This window comes from Enhydra lutris, unplaced genomic scaffold (assembly GCF_002288905.1).
Source record: "Enhydra lutris kenyoni isolate GAN:26980312 unplaced genomic scaffold, ASM228890v2 scaffoldscaffold112, whole genome shotgun sequence".
NCBI classification, from domain to species: Eukaryota; Metazoa; Chordata; class Mammalia; order Carnivora; family Mustelidae; genus Enhydra; species Enhydra lutris.
Genome location: NW_019154196.1, coordinates 797944 through 811558, shown reverse-complemented (window position 1 = coordinate 811558; position 13615 = coordinate 797944). Strand labels below are relative to the sequence as shown.

Below are 13615 nucleotides of genomic sequence, written 5' to 3'. Positions count from 1 at the left end.
GCTCTTGGATCGGAAGAATAAACATTGTCAAAATGTATATACTGCCTAGAGCAATCTATACTTTTAATGCCATTCCGATCAAAATTCCACAGTATTCTTCAAAGAGCTGGAGCAAATAATCCAAAAATTTGTATGGAACCAGAAGAGAGCCCACATCGCTAAGGAAGTGTTAAAAAATTAAAATAAAACTGGGAGCATCATGTTACCTGCTTTCAAGCTTTAAACAAAGCTGTGATCACCAAGACAGCATGGTACTGGCATAAAAACAGACACATAGACCTGTGGAACAGAGTAGAGAGCCCAGATATGGACCCTCAACTCTATGTTCAGTAAATCTTCGACAAAACAGGAAAAAATATACAGTGGAAAAAAGACAGTCTCTTCAATAAATGGTGCTGGGAAAAGTGGACAGCTATATGTAGAAGAATGAAACTCGTCCATTCTCTTACACCATACACAAAGATAAACTCAAAATATATAAAAGACCTCAACGTGAGACAGGAATCCATCAGAATCCTAGAGGAGAACATAGGCAGTAATCTCTTCGATATCAGCCACAGCAACTTCCTTCAAGATATGTCTCCAAAGGCAAAGGAAACAAAAGCCAAAATAAACTTTTGGGACTTCATCAAAATCAAAAGCTTCTGCACAGCAAAGGAAACAGTCAACAAAACAAAGAGGCAACCCACGGAATGGGAGATGATATTGCAAATGACAGTACAGACAAAGGTTGATATCCAGGATCTATAAAGTACTCCTCAAACTCAACACACACAAAACAGATAATCATTTCAAAAAAATCAAAAAAATGGGCAGAAGATATGAACAGACACTTCTCCAATGAAGACATACAAATGGCTATCAGACACATGAAAAAATGTTCATCATCACTAACCATCAGGGAGATTCAAGTTAAAACCACATTGAGATATCACTTTATACCAGTTAGAATGGCCAAAATTAGCAAGATAGGAAACATCATGTGTTGGAGAGGATGTGGAGAAAGGGGAACCCTCTTACACTGTTGGTGGGAATGCAAGTTAGTGCAGCCTCTTTGGAGAACAGTGTGGAGATTCCTCAAGAAATTAAAAATAAAGCTTCCCTATGACCCTGCCATTGCACTCCTGGGTATTTACCCCAAACATACAGATGTAGTGAAAATAAGGGCCATCTCTACCCCAATATTTATAGCAGCAATGGCCACGGTCGCCAAACTGTGGAAAGAACCAAGATGCCCTTCAATGGACGAATGGATAAGGAACATGTGGTCCATATACACTATGGAGTATTATGCCTCCATCAGAAAGGATGAATACCCAACTTTTGTAGCAACATGGACGGGACTGGAAGAGATTCTGCTGAGTGAAATAAGTCAAGCAGAGAGAGTCAATTATCATATGGTTTCACTCATTTGTGGAGCATAACAAATAGCATGGAGGACATGGGGAGTTAGGAGAAGGGAGTTGGAAATTGGAAGGTTAGGTGAACAATGAGAGACTATTGACTCTGAAAAACAATCTGAAGGGTTTGAAGAGGTGGGGGGGTGGGAGGTTGGGGGAACCAGGTGGGGGTATTAGAGAGGGTACAGATTGCATGGAGCAATGGGTGTGGTAAAAAACAATGAATACTGTTATGCTGAAAATAAATTTAAAAATGATTAAAAAAAAGTATTCATGAACTCTTTTAATTTCTGTTTATCTGAGAAATTCTTTATCTTACCTTCTATTCTAAATGACATCCTTTCTCAATAGAGTGTTCTTGGTTTTGGCTGTGGATTTTCCCACTCATCATTCTGAATGTATCATGTCACCCCTTCTGACTTACCAATATTCTGTTGAGATATCTCCAGTCTTATGGGTTTTTTTCCATGTACTTTTAAATATCCTTTATTTTAGTATTTTTAAGTTTTTTTTTCTTTATCAGTATATTTTGCACATTTAATTACAAAATGCCTTGGTGCTACTTGCTTTTTCGATTTTGATGGAAGTTCTCTGTGACTCATGGATCTGGATGTTTTTTTCATTTTCCAAATCAGGGTCATTTTTAGCTATTAATTATTTTTAAAATTATGCAACTTTTCTTTTATCTTTCTGGGACATCTATGTTATGATGTTTTTAAGTTTGGTGGAAATATTGAATTTTCTAAGTATTTTCCTGTTTCATGGTTCTTTCTCTTTTGTTCAGCTTCTTTGCTTCTATTACTTTTTCTTCCAGGTCATTCATTCTTCTGCTTCTTCCAGCAGAAGAATTACATCACATGTGTTTCTGCTCTTGTTTCCTCTGATGTTTATCTTTGAATCTTTTAAAAACATTTTTATCTTTGTGGTAATGGTAAGACTGATGGCTTCCATTCTTTCCATTCTTTTCTCAAGCCCAGTAAATACCCTTATCATTGTTGCTCTAAATTTTCCATCAGGCATGTTAAGCAAATCTGTTTTTGCTTAGATCTCTGGCAGTGGTCTTATCTTTCATCTGGGATAGATACTGTCTTCTCATTTTGTCTATTCTCTGCCTTCTTCTTGTGCTTGATAGAAAAGCCAGTTATGTTTCTTGCTCATGAAAGTAATCACTTTATGAAGAAGACATCATGTCATGCCCAGGGCCCAGAGCTTAAGAGAGTGCTTCCATTGTGTTGTATGTGCTCTGTTGTTGTGTTCTGCCTGCACTATTCTCAAGTCAGTCATCCTCAAAGGTTCCTCTTAACATGAAGTGGTCAGTGTTTTATCTCTGACTTGAATGTGGCAAGTTTTGCCCATGTGTTCTTTTGTATGCTCGTGAAATGTGTCCTGTCACCACCTCCACCACTACTGAGGCTCTGAAAAAGTAGGAGATACTTTGTGGGCAGTAGTTTTTGCTGGCCTTTTGGATGAGTGTTCTGCCTCACAGGGACTGTGGCAAGATTGAGTGAGAAGGTGTGAGGTTTAGTGTAAGCAAGTTAAGCATCCAGGGTATCCACTTCACTGCTTCCCACAGGTAGCTCTGTGTTTATGCTGAGGGTGTTGAGGGTTGGGAGTGGAAAATTGTGCTAACCAGCTCCCCTTTCCCCAGAAAGACACCACTGTCTCTAAGGCAGGTATTTCAAAAAGAGTAAATAATCTCCCTCCTGTATGTCCCATGTTTGTTTGTTTGTTTTTTCAGATTTCTTTTTCCGCAATGTCAGCCTCCAGGTTGTTTGCCTATCTCCTTACCAGGAGCAGCACAGAGTCCTCTGGGCTTTATCCTAAAGAAGCCTACTAAGCTTTAAAACTCCAGGTTTAAGACCATGGTGTGGGCAGGGGTCTGCTTTAGTTTTCTGTGAAGGGGTCCCACTGTGCAGGGAATGAGATGAGTTTTACCTAGAAGGCAGTCATGTCAGAAATCAATGTTTTGGGACATGGTATCATCGGATTAGGCAGCCAGTGTTAGAAATGAGCTGATTTCTGCAGGTTGCTCTGTGTATATGATGAGAAATGAGGGGGTGGGAATGGTGTCTGCTGGTTCTTCTTTTGTCCCCTTAGATGTTTCTCCCTGAATCTTGCCTCTCAGTGACACGTTGTAAGAAGAGCAAATAAACTCTCCCCTGTATGCCCTAAATATTCTTCAGGTCACTGTTTCTACACTTTTTTCACAGGATTGTTTGCCTGCCTTCCCTACCAGAGTGAGGCAACACCCTCAGGGCTCTATCCCAGACAATTCAGGGAACCCTTAAAACTCCAGTCTTTAAGACCCACTGGTTGCTAGAAATGAAAAATCAGTCCCTATTATTTCCCAGCCAATGGCTTTGGGGAAATATTCTTCTTTTTTTTTTTTTTTTTTAAGATTTAAAAAAAAAAATTTGACAGAGATCACAAGTAGGCAGAGAGGCAGGCAGAGAGTTGGGGGGGCAGCAGGCTCCCTGCTGAGCAGAGAGCCCAAGGTGAGGCTCAATCCCATGACCCTGAGACCATGACCTGAGCCAAAGGCAGAGGCTTAACCCACTGAGCTACCCAGGCGCCCCAGGGAAATATTCTTGTGTGTTTTCCTGTATGCTCTTCTCTCTTGCCTTCTTCTGCAACTATGGCTCCCTCCCCTCCACAGCAACTGTGATCTGCTTCTCCCCCAAACCCTGTCTCTGTACTCCCTACCTTCTACAATGTGTTCTTTTTTTTCTTCTCTTCCTTAAGTTGTGGAGTTTTTATGTCATATTCAGGTTGATTTCTAGGGTATTAAGGATGACTTGATAATTATCTAGTTATGTTCAGGGAATGACGCAAACCTAAGTCCTACTTAGCCACCATCTTACTTCATTGAAACCTCTGTCAAGGACATAAAAAGATAATTAGTTTCCTTACTTAGGTGATCAAATTTTTGTTTCAAATTTACTCAAGTTATATCTAATATTTCTCATTGTAGACTCCTCCTTTCTATTAGAAAGACATCTCTTCCATGTTTCTATCATACCACACTGCTTGGGTATTTGCCATCTTTTTTTATCTCTTTATTGTCAACTACTTCTTTCATGGCTTGGCATTTATACATTAAAATATTTTGACCTATTCTTCAGTTTTTTCTTCTTCATATATGCAGTCCCTCAACTAGGGTTGATCTAATGTGATCTCCTGTTGTTACATACAATATGCTTATCAAAGACTCCTAAAATCTATCTGCACACTTAACAATTCAAATGATATACAAACTGAAATATCTAGCTTCTTATCTTATATTTCAACATATATTCAATAGACACTTCAAATTTAACATTTCAATGTCCCTGTCCCATTTCAGGACATTGACAATTGCTATTCTTCCTAACTGGAAACCTCTCTACCTGGATTTTCCCATGCATGGCTCCTTTCTTGTCCAACTAGGGCCTCTTAAGAAAATCTTTCTTTGAACATGGTAGCTTGAGTAACCCTTCACTGATCTCCATTATTTCACTGTGTTAATGTATTTCTTGTATACACCTCATTATATCACAAGTTATATATTCCCAGTTTTAAGATAAAATTGACATATAACATTGCATTAGCTTTTTAATTTTAATTTTTAAAAATTTCTTTTCAGTGTTCCAGAGTTCATTGTGTATGCACTACACCCAGTGCTCCATGCAATATGTGCCCACCATAATACCCACTACCAACATTAGTTTAAAGTGATTCCTCAAAATATTAAAAATAGAGCTACCCTATGACCCTGCAATTATACTACTGGGTATTAACCCCAAAGATCACTACAAAGATGTAGTGAAAAGAAGGGTCATCTGTACCCCAATGTTCATAGCAGCAATGGCCAGAGTCATCAAACTGTGGAAAGATGCAAGATGCCCTTCGACAGAGGAAAGGATAAAGATATGATTAATATATACAATGAAATATTACACAGCTATTAGAAAGGATGAATACCCAACTTTTGTATCAACATGGGTGGGACTGGAAGAGATTATGCTGAGTGAAAGAAGTCAAGCAGAGAAAGTCAATTATCATGTAGTTTCACTTACTTGTGGAATATATGGAATAACATGGAGGACACTAGGAGAAGGAAAGGAAAAATGAATTAGGGGAAATTAAAAGGGGAGATGAACCATGAGAGACTGTGGACTCTGAGAAACAATGAGGGTTTTGAACGGGGGATGGGGGGTTAGGGGAGCCTAGTGGGGTTAAGGAAGGCATGTATTGCATGGAGCACTGGGTGTGGTGCATAAACAATGAATCTTGGAACACTGAAAAAAAATAAAATTAAATTAAGACATTAAAAAAAACAAAGTAATAATGTACTAGAAAGAAAAAATGTGTACAATACAATGAAGTAGAAATTTACATCTGTTAGAATGACTTTCATCAAAATATTGGAGAGGGCACGGATTGCATGGAGCACTGGTGTGGTACAAAAACAATGAATACCGTTACGCTGAAAATAAATTTAAAAATTTTTAAAAAAGCTAAAAAAACTAAAAAAAAACAGGAGAAAACAAGTGTTGTCAAGGGAACACTTGTGCACTGTTTGTGATAATGTAAGTTAGAGCAGCCATTGTGGAAAACAGTATGAAAGTTCCTCCAAAAATAAAAACAATAGTACTACCATATAATTTAGCAATTCTACTTCTGGAAATATATCTGAAGGAAAAAAAAAATCACTATGTAGAGGGATACCTGTGTACTCATTTAATTGCAAAATTGGTCACATAGCCAAGACATGGAAGCATCTTAAACAACCACTGAGGGATGAATGGATAAATAAAATATGATGTATAACTAATGTGAGTTATATTTTAACTTTTAATTGAAGCAAAATAAACATACAGGGGCACCTGGGTGGCTCAGTGGGTTAAAGCCTCTGCCTTCGGCTCAGGTAATGATCCCAGAGTCCTGGGATCGAGCCCCGCATTGGGCTCTCTGCTCAGTGGGGAGCCTGCTTCCCCCTCTCTCTCTGCCTGCCTCTCTGCCTACTTGTGATTTCTGTCTGTCAAATAAATAAATAAAATCTTAAAAAAATAAATAAACATACAAAAATATTAAACACACAAAAAGTTTGAATTTTAGGGACAGCAAGGTGGCTTAGTGGGTTAAGCCTCTGTCTTCAGCAGAGATGATCACCAGGCTCTCTGCTCAGCAGAAAGCCTGCTTCCCCCCTCACTCTGCCTGCCTAATTGTGATCTCTCTCTTTCTCTCTCTCTTTCAAATAAATAAATAAAATCTTAGAAAACAAGTTTGAACTTGGTAAATTTTCTTAAACTAAACACTGGGTGTTTAAACAGCATCTACACAAAGAAACTGGAAACCACTAACACCCCAGAACCTACTCACAAACCCTTTCAGCCACTAATCTTCCAAGCATAGGGTAGTTTTGATGAATCTGTACTTTATATAAGTGTATTCTTTTGTAACTTTCTTCTTCAGTTCAACATGTTTCTGAGATTAATCTATAGCATTGTAAGTAATGTTAGTAGAATGTCTATTCTTATTGTTTGACAATGTCACAATTGATTTATCATGTCACCACCAGTGAGCTTTTGGGTAGCTTCTCTCTCTCTCTCTCTCTCTCTTTTTCTCGTCTGCTACTACATATCTTTTGGTGAAGATTATGCATATATATTTGTTAGAAATTCACCTGAGTGTGTTTCTTCTGGGGCACAGAGAACATATATGTTCAGCTTTAGTCAATGTTGCTACATACAATGTTGTGGGGACATAAATTGCTTTCTTGACTGCTATTTTTTTTTTCCTTTTCATTTCCTTTCCCCCATTAGAATGTAAACTTTTTAACTGTAGGTGTTTTTCTTATCTTGCTCAAAGCTATGAATAATAAATGAATACATGGATGAATGATTGAGGAAGCTGTATCTGAAAGATACAGTGTTCAATCAATCACATTCCTTGAAATTTTGCAGCTTAATACACAAATTTAAAATATTACCCTACAGAAGTCCCTTACTTCCTTGATTCCCACTGTTTTCATTTGTAATTAAAGCTGTTAATATGTGGCTTATTTGTTATGAAATTGTTAGAGGGTGACGAACCCTACAGAGTATGTGAATTAGGTTTTGACAGATTGATTATGATTGATTATGATTATTAATAATTTAATGAAGTGACCCCTATGATACCTGAGTAAACTCCTTATATAATCAAATGGAACATTAAACATGATTTGCCACATTCTATTGTCCTCAATTTCTGGATCAGTGAGGAGTATGAATATGGAATATGAGCAAACTGTTATTATCTGACCGGTTTATGATTAATCTTGATGACCCTGTGATGTATTTGAAAATCATTTTAGTATCCTCTCAGCCCATATCCCTGTGTGTTTCTCTGACATTTGGTAAACCTTTAAGTATATGATACCCTCACATTGTCTTTTCTGGAAAATATTCTTTGTTCTCATCCATTAATTTTAACTTACCTGAAAAAATAACTTTCACTTATGTGTTACAAACAGAAGGTAAATACTACATTGCTACTTAAAGTAAAACACACTTAATTATTGCGGGGATCACAATGACTATTTAAGAAAACTATTCTGACTCTTCTGACAAACTGACAAATTGGAACAAACAGGTAGCTACACAACTGTCTTCCTAAAGGGCTGGGTCAGGCATCAGTCCTCAAAATAGAGAAGATAATATTTTTATTATTTTTAGATGGTACATATACTTATACAGCAGTATCATATATACCAAAAGTGTCACCTTCTCTCTTGCACTCCTCAACGTAGTTCATGCCATTTAAAATTGCATGCAGTTTATGTTGTTTCCAAAAGGTGAAGCTGAAGAGCAAGAAATTTTATTTTCAATTCCTGAAAAACACTGGACATATTTTGAATACATGTGAACAGGATTAAAATAAAGGGAAGATACAAGAAAGAAGACAGGATGAAAAAAATGAAGATCAAGAGGATGCATTTTTATATTGATCCTTTTCCCTTTTTTTCCTGCACAATTGAGCCTACTTTCCAGTTTAATCCTTCATTGAGAACATGGTCACAGTGTCCACAAAGGCTCCCGTTTACTATTGATATGAGAAGAAGCCACTATCAAAACATTTCTCCTGACACTCTTTGTGTACCCTTGAATCTGCCTAGTGCCCTCTTCAGAGCTCCAGTCACATCCTTGTTCCTCAGACTGTAGATGAGCGGATTTAACATTGGTGTAAGGATTGTGTAGAACACAGAAAAGACTTTGTCCTGGGCTGGCCTGTGGTAAGAGTGTGGAAGCATGTAGGTGTACATGGCAGCTCCATAGAACAAGGTCACCACTGTCATATGAGATGAGCAGGTGGCGAATGCCTTCTTCCTCCCCTCCACTGAACTCATGTGGTGGACTGTGGTTAAGATTCGGGCATAAGAAGCCATCACCACAGAGAAAGGAATCAGCAGCATCAGAACACAGCACACATACATTACTGTCTCATAGAGGGCTGTGTCTGCACATGCCAAATGCAGGACTGCAGGTGCCTCACAAAAGAAATGGTTAATTTCCCGGGAGTTGCAGAAAGGAAAGCTCATGGTGATGGGAGTTAGAAGGAAGCCATCCAAAGAGCCCCCAAACCAGGAACCTGCTATGATCATCCAACAGACCCGGCGACTCATAAGTACAGGATAGTGAAGGGGTTTGCAGATGGCCACATAGCGGTCATAGGCCATGAGGCCCAACAGGAAGAACTCAGCTCCCACAAGGGTGAGGTAGAGGAAATGCTGAGCTGTGCACCCCATAAAGGAGATGGTTCTTTGACCAAGCAGGTAATCAACCAACATCTTGGGGACAATGGTGGAGATGTACATCATGTCAATGAAGGATAGGTGACTAAGCAGGAAGTACATGGGAGTGTGAAGTCGTGAATCAGTGTGGATTAAGAAGATCATGACCCCATTTGCCATCAGTGCAGTGAAAAAGATGATAGAGATGATAGCAAAAAGAAGGCCTGAGATGTCCTTCCTGTTGAACAGTCCCATGAAGATGAAGTCTGCAGAGGAGGTGTTGTACACTTCCACTGATCCCATGACAGTGATGCTGTGACCTAGAATCTTTTGAATAAAATGACATTATTTTAAGAGAATTAACATAATGGCATATGAGCTGACTCTTAGACAACAAACTTCTGAAAGTTGGAGGATAACATTTAAAAATATTTTCTTACAACTTTGGCACAGATATCTAACAACTAATATAGTCTAGATGTTATTTTTACATAAAATTGATAACCTTGAATTAATATTTCTTTAAATACATTGGACAAGATGATGTCAACAGATGTTATTTTACTATAGTGACACATATAACAACACATAAGGGTGTAAACCATGTTATTCAGTTAAACATACCCTGGTGTGTGTGTGTGTGTACATATTGCCTTATATGTGTTTAAATTGGTACCCTTATTAAATGAATTTTTATTTTAATCAACACTATCACCAATTAAAAACATCTCATTACTGACTATGAGTAGTTTTTCTCTGCCATTAGGTACAAATGAGTGATCTGCTGTATGGGTTGTAAGAATTAAGAGTATCCTTTTGGTTTCAGTTCATCTGTGTTGCAGATGAAATTGTATGGGAGAAAATAAAGTAGAAAATGGAAACCATTCTTGCAAACTCAGAAAAAAGAGGCAAGTTACTCTTGTAGAATTACTTTATTTTTAAGAAAAATTTAATTTTAGGATGATGAAGAATTGGCATCAGGATTATGTATAAGTATCAGCATTAGTCAGGTATTAGCATTTAGCATTAGCAATTAGGATTCAGAGTAAATAGCACAGAAACATATATGGTAAGATATAAACCATCTATTATTTTTGGAAATTGAATTTTTTATAGTGATTAGTAATTAAGAAAAACTGATGGTTTTATGTAATTTCAGGTGATGGTAAATCTACAGTTGTGAAATATCTACAACAAAGTTTTTTAAAATTAAGGATGATTTTTCATGTCCTTTAACATTAAATATGTCAAGGCAAGATATATTTTACCAATATGTTTTTGAGGTTAAGTGACTAAACTAAACTATGTTCCTATAAATATTCTAACAATATGAACATTTGAGTCAACTGCTCAGAAAACAAGAAACTATTAAGAATAATTGTGAAGGGGCATCTCAGTGGCACAGTCGGTTAAGCATCTGCCTTCAGGTCATGATTCCAGGGTCCTGGGATTGAGTCCCATATCTTCTCCCTCTGCCATCTCCTTCTTCTGCTTGTTCTCTCTCTTCCTCTCTCTCTCCCTCTCTCTCTCTCTGGTAATAAATAGAACCTTAAAAAAATGATAATTTTGAAGAGTTTACTTTGTGCCAAGTGCTTCATATCTATTGACTTGCTGAGCTTCACAATAAACCTTTCTCACTGATGGCAGAATTATGAGTGATGTTCTAATGGTCACATATGCTGTTAATGGCAGAGATTTTTGGACCAAGCAGTTTTTGAATCACTGTGTTCTCACCTACATTCTAAAAAACCTAGACATTTACATTACTTGTCAAATTAAATGTGCCAACAATGTGAATCTGTTAAATTTTAACTATATGTATTCATTAATGTGGTTAATAAAAATGTCATAACTCAAAATACATCACATAAATTATTATAATCATGACTGCTGGTTTTTAATAGGATAAACTCTTATTTTTTCTTGTTTAGCTTCTTCTTTTGGTGCTAATTTTAAAAGCTTTGAGCCAAATTTCATAAATTTCCCTGACACCAAGTACCATTTCATCATTTCCAATCTGCCTCATTTTTCTTCTACTTTTCTAATTTCATTAATGGAACACATTAACATATGTATCTCTGGGAAAATGTCAAGTTTATAGAATAGCCTATATATTAATAGAATTCTGTTTCCACACCTCCCACATTTTGGGTCTAACTTTTATCATGTTGTAAGATCCCAGTAACAGAGAGAAGATGAGGTATTGCTTTCCAAGCTCTAGTAGATTTACATGTTCACCATTTACATGCATTCTAAAATCTTTTAAAAATAGTCTGTCCCTCAAGTTGTTTTTTTTTCCTATCTCATCTATCTTCCTAACAGTAACAAAGGCAAACACTAAGTCTTCTCTAGTTTTCATCTGATTGGCCTTATTCTCCTTTTTTTTTTTTTTTTTTGTATATAAAAATGTCTAATTAGCTATTGTGGACATCCCTGCTATAAACATTGGGGAGCATGTATCTCTTCAAATCATTATGTTTGCATCCTTCAGGTAAATACTTAGCAGTGCCAAAATATGGAAAAAGCCCAAATGTCCATCAATAAATCAGTGGATAAATAAGTATAAATATATATATATATATATATATATATATATAATACGATGAAATTATATGGGAGAAAATAAATATGTGGAATTTAGAAACAAAACAGATAAACATTAAGGGAAGGGAAGAAAAAATAAAATAAATTAAAATAAAAATAAGATGAAAATTGAGAGGGAGGCAAACCATAAGAGACTCTTAACTCTAGGAAACAAACTGAAGGTTGCTGGAAAGGAGTGAGGAGTTAGGGGATAATTGGGTGATGACATTAAGGAGGGCACGTAATGTATTGAGCACTGGGTGTTATTTTCAACTGCTGAATCACTAAAGTCTACCTCTGAAGCTAAAACAACAAAACAACAATAACAACAGCAACAACAACAAAGGTCTACTTGGTCAAAGACAAATCCCATTTGGTTAAATTTATCATCTGCTATCTTACTATGAGGAAGGACAATGAGAAGGATCTGTATTTGTTGAAAAAAATATATATTCATATATATTGTATTACAGGCAATATAATTATACAATAATTGTACATACTATTGTGTATATATATGTGTGTTATATACATATTTAATAGATTATATATATTCATATATATATAGTTGAATTTCTGTTGAGCAGAGATTGTATTGCTTTGTTATGGTTAGCACAAATAAAAATGATCAGAAAATATCAGAAAAAGTTATTATGTAACTTTATATAGGTATTTCCTTCTGAAATGAGGTAGTAGACATAGAGTAAAGCAAAATTTAAAATCAGATGAAGTGAGTTCTTTCCCTGACATTAATGAATTCTGTTGCTTTGGCTTCTCTTCCCAAACTCTGAGCCTCAGTTTCCATTTATATTGAATTTAAATAATATAATATGCAGGGCTGCTCTATGGATTAAATGAGAAACACTTAGGTGAATATATTTTATAAAATGCAAAGCAAAATGCCAATGTTTTACCCATATACGTTAGTTCAAAACTATTGGTAAGTATGTAAGAATCTCCAAATTATTATTCAAGCAATCTGTATATTGAACTAAAATGCATGAATTTGAATTGTAAAATACTCCTGAACTTCAATTCCATGGGCTCTGGTAACCCTGGCAAAACTACTTCAGCTGTTAAATTCTATATTTTTTCTCTAATTTTCTCTTCAATTATAGGAAATGGCCTTTAGCAAAAATTCTCGGAAATATATGCATCACTTTTAAGCCTGAAGAGAATCAAAATTTCTATGAGAAGATTATATATGCTTGGACTAGAAATTATAAGAACACAAAAACTTATTGGTTAAAATTTGCATGACTTTATTGGATGAAATTATCTTCAAAATTTACTTAAATTGGGGCGCCTGGGTGGCTTAGTGGGTTAAAGCCTCTGCTTTTGGCTCAGGTCATGATCCCAGGGTCCTGGGATCGAGCCCTGCATCAGGCTCTCTGCTCAGCAGGGAGCCTGCTTTCCTTCCTCTCTCTCTGCCTGCCTCTCTGCCTACTTGTGATCTCTGTCTGTCAAATAAATTTAAAAAAATTACTCAAATTAATAATTTTTACACTATATCACAAATTGAAAGAAAAGCAATGCGTTTATTCTATCATGATATTTACAAATAAGTATTCTCTCTTATTTTGTAAGGGGTACATATTTAGTTGAGTACAGATATTTGAAGTTACTTCTCCCACCTAACTGAAGTCAGGATATGATTCATGCTCAGGCCTGGGATGATCATTGGGAGCATCTTTTGAATCAAGTTACAATAGAATCTCTAAGTTTTAAGGTGCAGCATTTTCCTGATTCTATATGGCCACTTGTGAACTTCCTGCCAAATGAAAGAGCATACTCTATGTTTTGTTTTTTGTTTTTGTTTTTTTCCAGTGGAATGGCACCATTGCTAGGAAGCTCTGTGCTCACTTGGATTAAAAATTGC

General features: G+C 36.4%; 1 protein-coding gene across 1 annotated transcript; it reads right to left on the bottom strand.

Moving 5' to 3' along the window:
• Positions 1 to 1065: 1065 nt before the first annotated feature.
• LOC111139660 (olfactory receptor 2T1) lies at positions 1066 to 9318 on the bottom strand (the record flags this gene model as incomplete). The annotated part of the gene is made up of 2 exons (XM_022491988.1): positions 8535 to 9318; positions 1066 to 1076 (listed from the first exon to the last, which is right to left on the bottom strand). Coding segments are annotated over exons 1-2 (795 nt in total), but the record flags the coding sequence as incomplete, so codon positions are not given.
• Between the last annotated feature and the right edge of the window lie 4297 nt (positions 9319 to 13615).